The sequence below is a fragment of the Pyrus communis genome, chromosome 10 (assembly GCF_963583255.1).
Source record: "Pyrus communis chromosome 10, drPyrComm1.1, whole genome shotgun sequence".
NCBI classification, from domain to species: Eukaryota; Viridiplantae; Streptophyta; class Magnoliopsida; order Rosales; family Rosaceae; genus Pyrus; species Pyrus communis.
In genome coordinates, this window is record NC_084812.1 from 20,621,949 (window position 1) to 20,635,632 (window position 13,684).

The 13,684-nt window shown below is 35.2% G+C and overlaps 3 protein-coding genes and 1 pseudogene across 3 annotated transcripts; 1 reads left to right on the forward strand and 3 right to left on the reverse strand.

Annotated features, from left to right (window-relative positions):
- Positions 1-2,206: 2,206 nt before the first annotated feature.
- Positions 2,207-2,302, forward strand: LOC137749094 (U6 spliceosomal RNA; annotated as a pseudogene).
- Positions 2,303-2,502: 200 nt separating this feature from the next.
- Positions 2,503-4,033, reverse strand: LOC137746444 (glutathione transferase GST 23-like). Its single transcript, XM_068486459.1, has 2 exons — positions 3,387-4,033; positions 2,503-3,068 (listed from the first exon to the last, which is right to left on the reverse strand). The coding sequence occupies exons 1-2, from the start codon at positions 3,693-3,695 to the stop codon at positions 2,718-2,720; spliced, it is 660 nt and encodes a 219-aa protein (XP_068342560.1). The 5' UTR covers positions 3,696-4,033; the 3' UTR covers positions 2,503-2,717.
- A 1,202-nt stretch (positions 4,034-5,235) lies between these two features.
- On the reverse strand, positions 5,236-9,933 carry LOC137746539 (uncharacterized). The gene is made up of 8 exons (XM_068486558.1): positions 9,688-9,933; positions 8,643-8,751; positions 8,428-8,485; positions 8,309-8,326; positions 7,446-7,464; positions 7,074-7,200; positions 6,900-6,972; positions 5,236-5,681 (listed from the first exon to the last, which is right to left on the reverse strand). The coding sequence occupies exons 1-8, from the start codon at positions 9,872-9,874 to the stop codon at positions 5,412-5,414; spliced, it is 861 nt and encodes a 286-aa protein (XP_068342659.1). The 5' UTR covers positions 9,875-9,933; the 3' UTR covers positions 5,236-5,411.
- A 1,298-nt stretch (positions 9,934-11,231) lies between these two features.
- On the reverse strand, positions 11,232-12,835 carry LOC137747970 (uncharacterized). Its single transcript, XM_068488090.1, has 4 exons — positions 12,808-12,835; positions 12,512-12,638; positions 12,339-12,411; positions 11,232-11,586 (listed from the first exon to the last, which is right to left on the reverse strand). The coding sequence occupies exons 1-4, from the start codon at positions 12,833-12,835 to the stop codon at positions 11,320-11,322; spliced, it is 495 nt and encodes a 164-aa protein (XP_068344191.1). The 3' UTR covers positions 11,232-11,319.
- Between the last annotated feature and the right edge of the window lie 849 nt (positions 12,836-13,684).

Genomic DNA, 13,684 nt, shown 5'->3' on the forward strand with positions numbered 1-13,684 from the left:
TTTTATAGTTTTAAAAATACTTCTTGAATAACTATCATTTATGTGGCTTTTTAAAGGGATTTGGATACTCTCCTGAGCCAATGGAGAGGATCCTCCTGACCAACCATCGTGGGCCGTTGAATTTTCATCCAACGGTTATAATTATTATAACTTTAAAGGAATCTCCCTGTTACAATATGCGGAAAGCTAAAACTATATTGAGTATGTGTGTGGTTCAATTACAATATTTGATAAGGAAAGCTAAACCTAAAAGTCTTGACTTCACACAAAGAAAATGTGGGACGACACTTTTGCCCAACAACGAAAATTTCGTCGCTTAAAGTGTGTTTGCATAACAAAAATGGAATCCATCGCACACAAACGTGTTGCCTACCAAAAATGTTAAAAACTTTATGCGGCAAAAGATTTTGACGAAAGGGATCTTTGCTCGACGAATCAAACCATTCAACGCGCAAAGTCCCATAAGAAAACGCAGATTTCCTCACGCAAAAGGACTCTAAAAAGGTTAGTGTCGTCGTATTTGTTGCGTAGTTTACATGACAAAGGTGTCGTCGCACAAGGTTGTGCAAACAAAACTTTGTCGTGCAAAGTCCTTCAGGTTCTTTAAAAGCATTGTTTCACTTTCACTTTTTCTCACATTGGTAAATTTTCCCCCATTTTCTTTTTCCCCAAACGCTCTCATACCCCAAGTTCTTGTTTTAATTTTCAAGACGATGGCCGATTCCGCTCCTCTTCCAACTAAAGGATGTGAGGGAGAAGGCTCTCAGAAAGGTAATACTAAATTTTATGTGGAATTTAATTGTTTATTTTTTATTTTTTGTTGAAAAGAAATTTTGGATGAATTACTTATATATTTTTTAGTAGACAAAAAAACCAAGAGAGCTGGGGTGCAGGTGCGCATGGGGGTTGATTGCTGCTATAAGCGAATCACCTATGATGATTTAACGGGATATGGAGTGTCGGAGTCACACGCCATGTTGCGACATGACATTGCGGTGCTAGTGTGGACCAATTGTTCTACGGAGTGGGCATCTTGGAAAATGGTGTCGGATGAGTTGAAGAAGTATATGGTGCAAGAGTTATTTGTAAATTCGAATTAGTGAATTAATAATTATTTTTGTTAAATAGTACATTAGGGTGATTACTAATTTATTATTTTTTGCATAACTAGGTTATTAGGATATTGATGAAACTGATTCAAAGCTGTTAAAGTTCATCGATAACATCTTCAAATAGCACTTTTGGGAGTGGAAGTATGACGTCAAGCGAGATGTAGAACTACAGCAAAATCCTGAAAAACCAACGGAATATGAGTGTTATTATCTTGTTTTTCAGTTATGGACGAATAATAATTTTTTTTTAAGTAAATGTATTTGTGGACAATATTTTTAAATATTTGTTTAATTCGTATGTGGATTTAATTTTGAGTTTAATTATTTATTTGGTTACAAATTGGTTTAAGTATTTATTTGAATAAATTTCAAAGGAATACGAATTAAATTTAAAAAATAATTAAAACTTGCATGATGAATTGTCCTCTCAAAAAGTTTTTAGGGATGAACTTCGCGATAAATGTGGTAATCGTCGCGCAAGATTTCGAAGGGAAAAACTTTGCACAACAAATGTTTATAAAACAGATTGCTCAGCTACAAATGCAGCAATTGTAGAAATTACAACAGTTCGCTCTGCACCCTTCTCCCCCATTGACTTCCTTCAATCCGGCGCCCCTCCCTCATTTTCTCTCAATTTCATCCTCTAAAATTCCTTCCATCTCGATCTCCATCTACATCGATCTATCCTAGTGTATTCGGTAGGCATTTTGGTTTTGTATTTAAAAGTATCATTGTCAATTCAAAGTTGTTGAGAATGAATCTTACATTGATGGTTAGAGAAACCTTGCATAAGCTTATAAGTAAGTTGGATTACTCGCTATATTGCCAATAAGTGTATGATGGAATCTCAACTTTCGTCAATGGTGATATCATTAAATTTGTTGTATACGAGTAGCAATCGGTGGAGAACGATTTTGGAAGTAATTTTTTTTTTTAATAACATAAATAAATTATATTATATTTGATCCGTTTTATTAAAAAAAAAAAAAAAAAGGTGAAAAAGACCACTGCTGAGAAGGGGATGCAATTGTCCCACACCGGCAAAGAGCGCTTGCTCGTCAGTCTTTTATATACAGAAACTGCACAGCAAAGCTTATCCTTCCGTGGACATCGATAAAATTGGAACTGACAAGATTAGCAGCGCTCCTGCGCATGGATGACACATAAATCGAGAAATTGTCCAAATTTTTTCCCATTAAATTGAATGGATTTTGAAGCTTTTTTCTGTTTCTTTTTTATTTTTTTCTTTTTCCACACCCAGTTTGCGTCTTTTTTCTTTTTCCACACCCAGTTTGCGTCAATTGGAATGCAAATTGAGGATCTTTTGGTGTTGGGAAGTATTTCACGCTTTGATGGCTCTATCTCACCGTCTGACAGTCTGAGTTTTCATATTCCAGGTTTGCCTACTAACTGTTTGATAAAATGACTCTGTTACTGTGGCCCTTAAACAATTGTTAAGCATTTAGTTTTCTATGATCTCTGGACGATCCCTACGTATATTCTTGATGCTATATTTATGTAAACTCACCAATAACTTTGGCAGGATTTATTAAAAATGGTTCCGATAGATTGTCCATTCATGAAATGATCATAGACCAGATCATTTCATTCTTTTAAGATACTGTCACGGATAGCCTGAAGCTTTGCAATAAGTTTGTCTTTAGACGGCCAATTATCTTTGATGATAGGAGCATCTGCAAAAGTCGACGCCCATGCTGATAACAATGGAAACTCTTCTTTGGTTACCACTTTCATTCCTGCTATGTCTTCCAACAAACTCTCATAGTATGCAAGCCATCCAAGTGCAATATCCGCAAATCCAACTCTCTCTCCGCCAAAGAATTTCTTTCCCTTTAGCTCTTCTTCCAAGTACTTCAAGTTCTCCTTGGCTTTTACAATACCTTCCTCTTGCTCTTTCCCTTCCTTGGTAAAGGATTCCCAAATAGATGCGAAAACCTTCATAAAAAATCACAAACCAAACCGAATAATCAAATATCGAAACTAAATTATGATATGAACTACAATTTTCTTTTAATTTGCTTCAGGCATGAGCAAGTAGAGTAAGGTCATGTACATAATACACCACTGAACGAAAAAATGCAGCCAAATATCTGCAATTTACTACGAAAATTTGCAAACTGATCAGACAGCTCATTTTCTTACTATTTCAGGTAAATAATGATGGTTCAGTTCAGCTATCTGATGCACTCTCACTCGATGCGTATACTTATTGTGCAAGAAACTATCTGATTATGAAAGGCTAGTTCAGATTACCTTCTCATCACCATATCTGGCCCAAAAGCGTGCAGTGGCTCGGTCAAGAGGATCTTCCGGCAGTAAGGGATTCTCCTTCCATGTTTCGTCGACGTATTCAAGAATTATGAGTGACTCAACAACTGCATTTCCATTGTGCAATAGCACTGGAATTTTCTTATGAATAGGGTTAGACTGAAGAAGTAAAGGGCTTTTGTTTGAAAGATCTTCGTAGATTGTTTCGTAAGGGATGCCTTTAAGTTGCAGCGCCCAAACGATTCTCAGGCCAAAAGGGCTTGACCATGTCCTAAGGAGTTTCACTTCTGCCATTTTTGCTGGTAGTTTGAGCTATCTTGTGCTAGGCAGGCCTTTTATGCTCAACTTTCAGTGTGGAATTTGGAAAAAAATGGGGGACAAAGTGAGTGGAGAGAAAAAGTAAAGGGTTTTTGTGTGAAATTAAATGATGATTGGGTTCAGTGATGTAAGCTGTGATGTAAGCAAAGGAGAGAAGGTTCTGATGGTTTTCTTCCAAGGTGTGACTTGTTTTGGTCCAAGGTGCCGGCTGTGTAGAGATGCCCCTTGTTATGAGATTTTGTCGTGAAGTGGCCTTAAATGATTCTTTCTGCTAAACTATTTTGTTGTGATTCCACTTGACAATTGATCAAATAATTTTATTTGAGGAACCCCGTGTGTCCAAATGTATATTATTATGAAGGAGATGAGAGTTTGAAATTATTACAGTAATTTAGAAAATGGGAATTTTCGAACCTTGAATGCATGTGTGTAAACTAACATTATATCCACTAGAATATTAAACCACATGCAAAAACTAGCCACAATTACACTTACAAAAATAATTTTCTAACACTCTTATTATCTTCTCACATACTCCTTTTTTATTTTCAGTTATGGAATTAAATAAATAAAACAAAATTATCCCGCATTAGTAAACAAAAGTACACGAGAGACTAAAAAGCCTGTGTGTGTCCGTTTATCATTTCTCACACACTTACGAACACCTCTAGTTTAGGGCTATTGAGTGTGCCTTTTTAAAGGCCTACTAAACGAGCCAAAATACAATCAAGTCTGTGAGCCCAAACCAACTTCATGGCCCAAACGTATGCGAACATCACACAGCTTCTCTTTACTGATCAATGGCGAAGAAGATTAAAGAAACCCAAAAGAGATTTAGAGATGGCAGCCGTTCCTCCATCGTCGTTTAAGGAAAATATGTGCTCTCCCACGGCGGCGGATCCTAAACTCGGCCTTGTCAAGCAGATACAAGCCACAAAGTTGCAATTGTAGAACTCAGTGCTCTTTCATTGCTAACATTGTGCAGGACAAATTGATTTTTTTCTTTTCTTTTTTGAACAAACGATATTTTCTACATTAAAGGGAAGAAGATGGATTGAGCCTCACAATGGGCTAATAATAATGTGATCCAAATTTGCTTTTGGCGAGAATCGAAACTAAGACCTCTCACCAACAAGTAAAAGAGGAATATCTCTAGACCGTAGTACTAAATGACACAGAACAAATTGATTTGGCTAAGGCAAGACTGGGAAAGCTGAATTCTTGATATGACTTGGCTTGCGGAAAATAGGAAGTGCTAAGAGGACCAACTGCCAAAAAGCTTGCAGAGTTTTGGGTTAAGGAAACGGCTTTGCTCCAATCCATCCCTTTAAGGGGGCATTCCTACCGTTACCGGATAAATCATGTGTGCAAACAATTTTCTTTATGTGCTTTTCATTTATGCATCGGACTATGAGTTGTGAGTCATGAATGACTCCTTCATAGTCCGACCTTATGAGGAAGGAGCCAAGTAGTGTTAAGAAAGTTTAGTGTCAGTGACAAGGATGAACTAAAACGGTTAACTTCCAAAAGACAACTATTTGTATATGATAAGTTCAAACACCATTCTCCTTGTACATTATTATGCAGCCATAATTACCCAACTGAAGGGACTAATTTTTTAACCCAAAACATATATATAATCAAGTCTTTTAAATAAACCATAGAAGGATTGAATAGAGAACAAACTTGCAGCTAATCAAACTCCTGGCGCACTTGTTGAAACAACAAAACAGTAAGAGTTAGAAGGGATGCATAAACTGAATTGGGTAATCTCTGCACAACCTTTCCGACACCCGGTAAACCCTCGGTAGCCCTCTTTGTCACCATTGCAAACACCGGTGCTGCAACCAGCGTGAGGATCAGTCCTTGACTGACAACAACGAATGTCTCCGCTGTCAACTGCTTGATGAACTTTGCAAACTCTTCACTGTCAATCTCTTCATCAAGATTGAGATCATTTTCCTGCAAATATTAGGGGTAAACGTTATTAAACGAATCAAACGAGTTTCGCTGAAGACAAGTCATTGATTCAACATTTTCTAAAAGAGAATAACGAGCTCATATCCAAACGGTTTCTATAGGTTTTCTAAACGGGAAACCTTAGACAAATTCTCAACATGGATTCTTACCTACCAAACAGCAGCAATGACAGTATTCTTTATATAACAAACAGCAGAAACTTGAACATACAAAGTTGACAAAGAGACATGAATGAAAGTAAACTCACAAAATTTTATAACATCCGACCTGACATACAAGTCACAAATGCAATATAGACATTCTCATCATCTCATGCCTTCAGGAAGATATCTCAACGGAAATTATACATAAAGTAGACTACAGACATTAGAATCAGTTTATGAAAGAGGTGCCAATCTTTTCAGAGAACTGGCCAGGTGAAGACTTTCTTCAGTGCCGGCACAATAGGCCTACTGAAACAAGATGATGAATTTTGCAGTCAAACGGACTTATCTTCAAAATTTCTAACATTTAGGTGCTTAATCAGAACAAAAATGAACTTAGGTAATCAGAAGACGAAGAAACTTAAAAGTCTACGGACCAGAATAAATTGGTCATGTATATAGAACCTCAAACAAACTGTCATATCTTGCTAAACCAGAGTACATAAAGAAGGACAAAGAGTAGCTTCTATCTGACCACAGCAACTTAAACATGCTTCAGTTCATTTTCCATGCATAAGAGAGAGTATGGTTTATTGATCTAACCGTCTGAAGTTTAAAATTGAAATTTACACACCAAAGATATGAATCAAAGCTACACAGCTTGTGAGAGTAATTACTAACTGTACATAGCTTGTGAGAGTAATAACTTACTGTACTCTATTAGATTGAAAAACTTAATATGTGTGGATAACGAGCTTTCCCTAACCTAGAACGAAAATTGGATAACAAATCTTATTTGCCTAATACTTGGTACGACAACTTGACTTTTGCAGCACAACACCTTAACTCAAGAAACATAGCAGATGTCATATGAAATCCCCTGCTAAATTGGATATATACCGTTGAAATTTCAAAAGATATTATCTTTCTTGTAAATGGCTCGAGTCTAACAAACTTCATTTCAACCGTTTGATTGTATCCAACGAAAAAATCCCTGTATTAGAAAACTGATCGTGATTCTAATTCATCCTCATGTCTCATTAAACGACTAGAGTACCTTCATCATAGCTCTGACAGTATCTTTGGAGGGTGGATCAAAATGCCGGCCGGGTAAATGCTTATTGATATCACTAGAACAGGAAGATTAAAAAACAATCAGCTAAAATTAGCAGCATGATTTGTCAATCAGTTAAAAAAAAAGGGAATACGTTTAGCATGAAAAGCTCCCCACTTGTACACAAGTAGTACACCGATATACAGATCCTCAAAATTCAAGTTAGCCCTTCCTCTCTCATTTTTAAAATGATCAAACACCTTATCTGTAATCCTGCTTATTTGCTTTCGCCTCCATTGCTTACCTGAAATCCGGAAAATTATCAGACACCTTATAAACATACATGTAATTAACGGTTATGTTTCATCTCTGGTAATTTAACATAACATGTCAGACTATCTGTGCCAGTGAATATGTATAATTTACTTATAGATCCTATAAGTGTGGAAGGATGGAGAAGCCATCGAAACTAAAACCCAACAGAAAACAGGGAAAATTCAGAACCGGAAAGAAAACAACATTAGCGATCTGAAAGGAATAGAGAGATACCTTGTAACCTATCGAGGACCTGTCCAATGGCGCAGTAGTGAGCTCAGAACAGAGCTTTTTGCGAGTTGGATTGGATGATAAATTAAGAATAAGAGAGTAAGAGGAAGGAGGATTGGAGCATTCTATTGACTTTGTCAGGCAGCGTAATCATTAAGACACGATCCACTATATTTGAGACACTTAGAATAAATTAGTAAATTTATAAACATATTTTTGACTCAAGGGATTATATGAAAGAGAATTAAAACTTGAAGGGTAGTGAGTGTAATGTTTCAAACACGAGGGGGTTTTGTGAAAATGCGATAAACCTTAGGGGGGTGTTAGTCTCTTGACTATTTCCACGTCAGACTTTTATAATAAATTAGTCTCTTGACTATTTCCACGTCAGACTTTTATAATAAATATTTTACATGTCAGCAATTTTTATTTGGTATTTAAAAATAGTATCTATTTATTCCCTATTTTATAGCCTTGGCTGTTGGAAAATTATTTTTGATAAGCTTTTTTATTTTTTTTAATTTTGAATGACTTATTCCTAGCTAATCAACAAGATTATCTCATTCAATTTTATTTTATTTTTGTTAAAACAAGATTATTCATTCCCTATTTTATTGTTCACGGAATATGTATCAAGTTTGTACCCACAAATCACTATCTCATGACTTATATACCCATATATATTACTTGCATGCACATTTGAGGATGGCAATTTGAAAATGTTCTTTCCCAAACATTAAAATGTTAAGGGCACTCAACTCAAATATTGTCTTAATATTGTCCTTTTATACACACCCTACGATATTAAAATCCAGTAATTCAAAAACAAAAAAAAAGATCATAAACTGTAGCATGAAAGAACGCACCTTTAATCTCATAGCCACCTGTCATCAAAATTAACTTGTTAAACATGCAACAAAGGTGAAATGGTCTAATAAAAGTTCATTTTATCAAACAAAGAGCAAGCAACAATCCATGTTCTCACCAATGAAAACAGTGCTGAAAGCCCAACACCAATGCCAATGCAAAACAGAGGCGACCCTCTAGAACATAATAGGAAAAATGAAGGTGTAAAAATGAAATGGTTATGAGCATTTGGGCACAAGGACGAAAGAAAAAGCAACCACAAAAGCTCATAAAATATATTATTAGTTATAAAAATAAATAAAAACTGAGAAAGTGACGAAAACAAATCATTACACATTTGAGGGTGGGGGAGGTATTGAGATTTGTGGGTTGACACCAATTGAAGATGTTTCTTGGGTACTTGAAGAAGAAATGCTTGCAAAACATTCCACTTCTAACTTTGCTACAATAGTATCAGAAAAATAACCCATGTAAGTACAACTATATTGAATACTTGCACAACCAGGAGATCATATGAAATACGGCGTCATAGAATCAGCAAGATACATTAGCACTTCTGATGAAAAGTAAAACAATATCCTTAAAATCTAGCTTCTTTTTTTTTTCCCACCTTCGAGCTATCCTTATAGTCTTATTGATACACAATGCAGGGTAAGTAAGTGTTCCAGAAGGGCTACAAGCACTTTTGACTATGTTTGAAACAGTCGACAGTGCTTCTTCACAAAACGCTTTCAAGTGCATTTTCAGGAATCAACTGGATGTTGATTAAATTCTGACATGCTTCTAACAGAAGCACATATGATCAGAAATGTTTTTTACATAAGCACTCCTAACCCCAATTCTTGTCTCCGAAAGTGCTCAATTCCTGAAATTGTAATCCGATTATAACTACTTTGAGAACACATATAACTCAACTAGCATCTCTTCTCCATATGCATGTGCCTGTGTGCAGCACTGCAGACATGACGTGAAGGTTATCTTTTTCCGAAATACAGCCATTTTCTACAAACCAACTCATCCGCTCTCTACAACCCGCTACAAGTAGAAATTTCAGTGGAACTATGCATGGTTTTGAAGACCTTTCAAAACCCAATTCATTAACGCTTGAAAAATTAAGAAAATTCAAATTCAAAAAAGTCATAGTCATGCACTTCAAACCTAAAAAACCAATTCATACAACATATTTCATGTCCTCGAAACCGTATGCATCAATTCAGACTCACAATTCAACATAGAACCCTAACAAGTAAATAAATTTCTATATTTCGAAAAATAAAAAGCGAACCCCTGTGTTTTCTGCACTAAATTTTGAAAGGAGAAGCTAAAAATTTTCTTACTTGAGACAGTCAACAGTAAATTGAATCAGTAAAATTAGAACCTGGGAGGCGAGTGGTAGTGAAGCGACCATTGGCTCTGGAATTTTGGTGATTTTTGGAGTTTCTGAGATTGGCGGAGCATCGAAGGAGAGGGAATCGATTGAATGAGGTAGCGATAATTCTTGGTTGGTTTGAAGGGAGGAGCGGCGGCGAGTTAGGAAGCGAGTGAGGAAGAGACACAGACACCATGATTTGCCACGAGAAAATCAAGGAAAAGGGCACTGCAATTGTACCAACCCAGAAGCAGTACAAAGCAACCAGAAGGATTAGTAGGTTTTTTTTTTTTATAAAAAAAAAAAATTATTTTTAATACTATGATTTAGTAGTATTCTTTTTATTTGTAAGAAAGAGGTCGTTTGATCCTCCCATGAGAATGTAAACCACATTATTGATATCCAATTACGGGGCTAAAGGCTATTTTGGTATTTCTGTGCTTTAAAAAAAAAAAAAACTATTTCTGCTTTGTTGTGAGAATAAATAGCTGTAAAATAAAATTGTTAAATGTTCTAAATTTATTGGTATTATTTTTTTTTTTTGTAAAAGTGCTATATAAATTGCTTTGGATATGTTAAATGATTAAAAATAATATGATATTTAATGTAATATAATAATTGTCAAATACAATAATGTAGGGGCAAAAATTCTAATTTTGTAAAACATATGGAAGTATACTTGTTATTTGAAAATTTTATTAAATAAGCACCGATTACTATGCTTTGGGATTTTGTTTTATAAATTATGGTAAACCATGCTTCTGCTTTTTTTTTAATTTTTTTTTTATTTTTTATGCTTTTCTATTGTTGTTAACAATAGTTTTTTGAAAAAACATTTTTTTTTGTTTTACCAAATACATTTAACATTCCAGATTTTTTAATAAGTAGTTTTTTTTTTTTTTTTTTTTAAAAAAAAAAACACAATAATCTCAAACCAGCCCTAAACCCACTCCCTCCCCCTCCCACTCCGTCATAGTCCGACATTACGAGGAAGGAGTCAAGTAGTGTTTTTAAGAAAATTTAGTGGCAGTAACAACGATGAACTAAAATGGTTTAACTTCCAAAAGACAACTATTTGTATATGATAAGTTCAAACACCAATCTCCTTGTACATTATTGTGCAGCTACAATTACCCAACTGACGAGGCTAACTTTTTAACCCAAAACGTAGTCTTTTATGAGCTAGTTTGGAGTTACGGTGCTTTAGAAAAAAGAAATAGCTTATCATAAAATCTGGTACATTAAATGCCTTTGGTAAAATAAAAAAGAAAATGTTTTTATTTTTATTTTTAAAATGTTGTTATTTTTAATAGAAAAGCATAGAAAAACAGAAGTAAGGTCTACTACGTTTCTTTAAAAAATGCAGGTGTTTTGTAATATATGCGAAGGTGGACTTGTCATTTAATGAAATTTTTAAATAACAAGTCCACTCTTGCATATATTACAAAAGTACAACCTTTGCCTATACATTTATCATATTAGATTTAACACCATATTATTTTTAATCATTTGTCAAACATTAAATAATTTTATTTTAGATCTTTGTATTCTCACAGCACAATATAAAATAATTTTTTAAAAAAATACAGCAATACCAAACTAGACCTACGTAGAAGTATTCAACTTAAAACAAACTTGCGGCTAACCGAACTCTTGGTGCGCTTGTTGAAATAGCACAACAGTAAGAGTCACAAGGGATGCATAAACTGAATCGGGTAACCTTTGCACGACCTTTCCGATCCCCGGTACACCCTCAGTAACCCTCTTTGTCGCCATTGCAACCGCCGGTGCTGCAATCAGTGTGAGGATCAGTTGATCGAGAACAACCAAATTGTCCGCTGTCAAGTACTCAATGAACTTTGCAAACTCTTCGCGGTCAATTTCTCCATCAAGATTTAAATCGCTTTCCTGCAAATATTAAGGGTTAACATTATCAAACGAATCAAACGAGTTTCGCTGAAGGCAAATGATTGAATCAAGGTTTTCTGAACGGGACACCACAGACGGATTCTCAACAAGGATTCTTACCTACCAAACAGCTACAACAACAGTATTTCTTTGTATAACAAACAGCAGAAATTTCAACATAGGTAAGCAGAAGACGAAGAAACTTAAAAGTCTACACGGAGCAGAATAAATTGGTCATGTATATAGAACCTCAAACAAACTGGTCACATCTTGCTAAACCATACTACATAAAGGACAGACTTGCTTCTCTCTGACCACAGCATCTTAAACGTGTTTCAGTTCATTTTCCATGCATAAGAGAGAGAGAGAGAGAGAGAGAGAGAGAGAGAGAGAGAGAGAGAGAGAGAGAGAGCAGGTTTATTGATCTGTCTGAAATTTAAAATTGAAATTTACACACCAAAAATACGAATCAAAACTGCGTTGCTTGTGAGAGTAATTACCAACTGTATTAGATTGATCATTGATGTGTGGATAACGAGCTTTCCCTAATGCAAAACGAAAATTGGATAACAAATCTTATTTGCCTAATATGTGGTACGACAACTTGACTTTTGCAGCACAACACCTTAACTCAACAAGCATAACAGATGTTATATGAAATCCCCTGCTAAATTGCATATATACTGTTGAAATTTCATGAGACATTATCTTGCTTGTAAATGGTTTCATGTCTTATTAAACAAGTAGAGTACCTTCATCATTTCTCTGACTTGATCTTTCGAGGGTGGATCAAAATGCTTGCCGGATAAATGCTTATTGATATCACTAGAACAGGAAGATTAAACAACAATCAGCTAAAATTAGCAGCATGATTTGTCAATCAGTTTAAAAAAAGGGAATACGTTTAGCATGAAAAGCTCCTCACTTGTACACAAGTAGTACACCGATGTACAGATCATTGATTTTCAAGTTATCCGTTCTTCTATCATTTCTAAATTGTTCAAACAACTTCTCTGAAATCCTTTTTATTTGCTTTCGCCTCCATTGCTTACCTGCAATCCAGAAACTTATCAGATACCTTATAAACATATATGTAATTAACGGTTGCTTCATGTCCGGTAATCTAACATAACATATCAGACTAAAGCCCAACAGAAAACAGGGAAAATTCAGAACTGGGAAGAAAACAACATTAACGATGTCGAAGGAATATAGGGATACCTTGTAACCTGTCGAGGACTTGTCCCATGGCGCAGTAGTGAGCTACAGAGCTTTTTGCGATTTGGATTGGACGATAAGTTAAGAATAAGAGTAAGAGGAGGGAGGATCTTTGGTATTGTAGCATTCTTTTCACATTGTCAGGCAGCGTAATCATTAAGACACGATCCACTGTATTTAAGGAGAAATTTTAAGTGTTCTGGCACTTGAGCTAGGGGATGTTCTTTATCCGTGGAAATTTAACACTTAAATTTAGTTAATTGAAAATAAAGTAAAGAAGTTACTTAAGTGAGAGGTCTTAGGTTCGATTCTCGCTTAAGGCAAATTTGAACCACATTATTACTTGTTCATTGTGAGACTTTGCTAACTCTCCATCCTCTAGTGTAGGTAAATATTGTTTATTCAAAAAAAAAAAAAAAAACAACAACAAAGAAAAAAAAAAAAAAAAAAAAAAGAAAAAGGTAAAGAATATCTAAGTGTTAGATTTCCACTGGTGGCAACACCACTGGCACTACTAAAAATTTATCGTATTTAAGACAGTTAGACCTATTAATGCTCAAAATTATAAGGTTAACAAACTTAATCAAAGATTTTAGATGGGCTTATGAGATGGGTTGAAATTAAATGGACTCAAAGATGTAAGTTTGTAAGGTTAACAAACTTAATTAAATGACTTTAGATGCGCTTATGAGATGGGATGCAATTAAATGGACTCAAAGATGTAATTGGTTCACCCCTCAAAATTGGGTTACAATGGGTTGCAATTAAATGGACTCAAAGATGTAATTGGTTCACCCCTCAAAATTGGGCTACATTCACAGTATTGATCTCAATATGGTGATTTTGCGGCTAGATAGCTCTCGGCTAATACATTCACTCT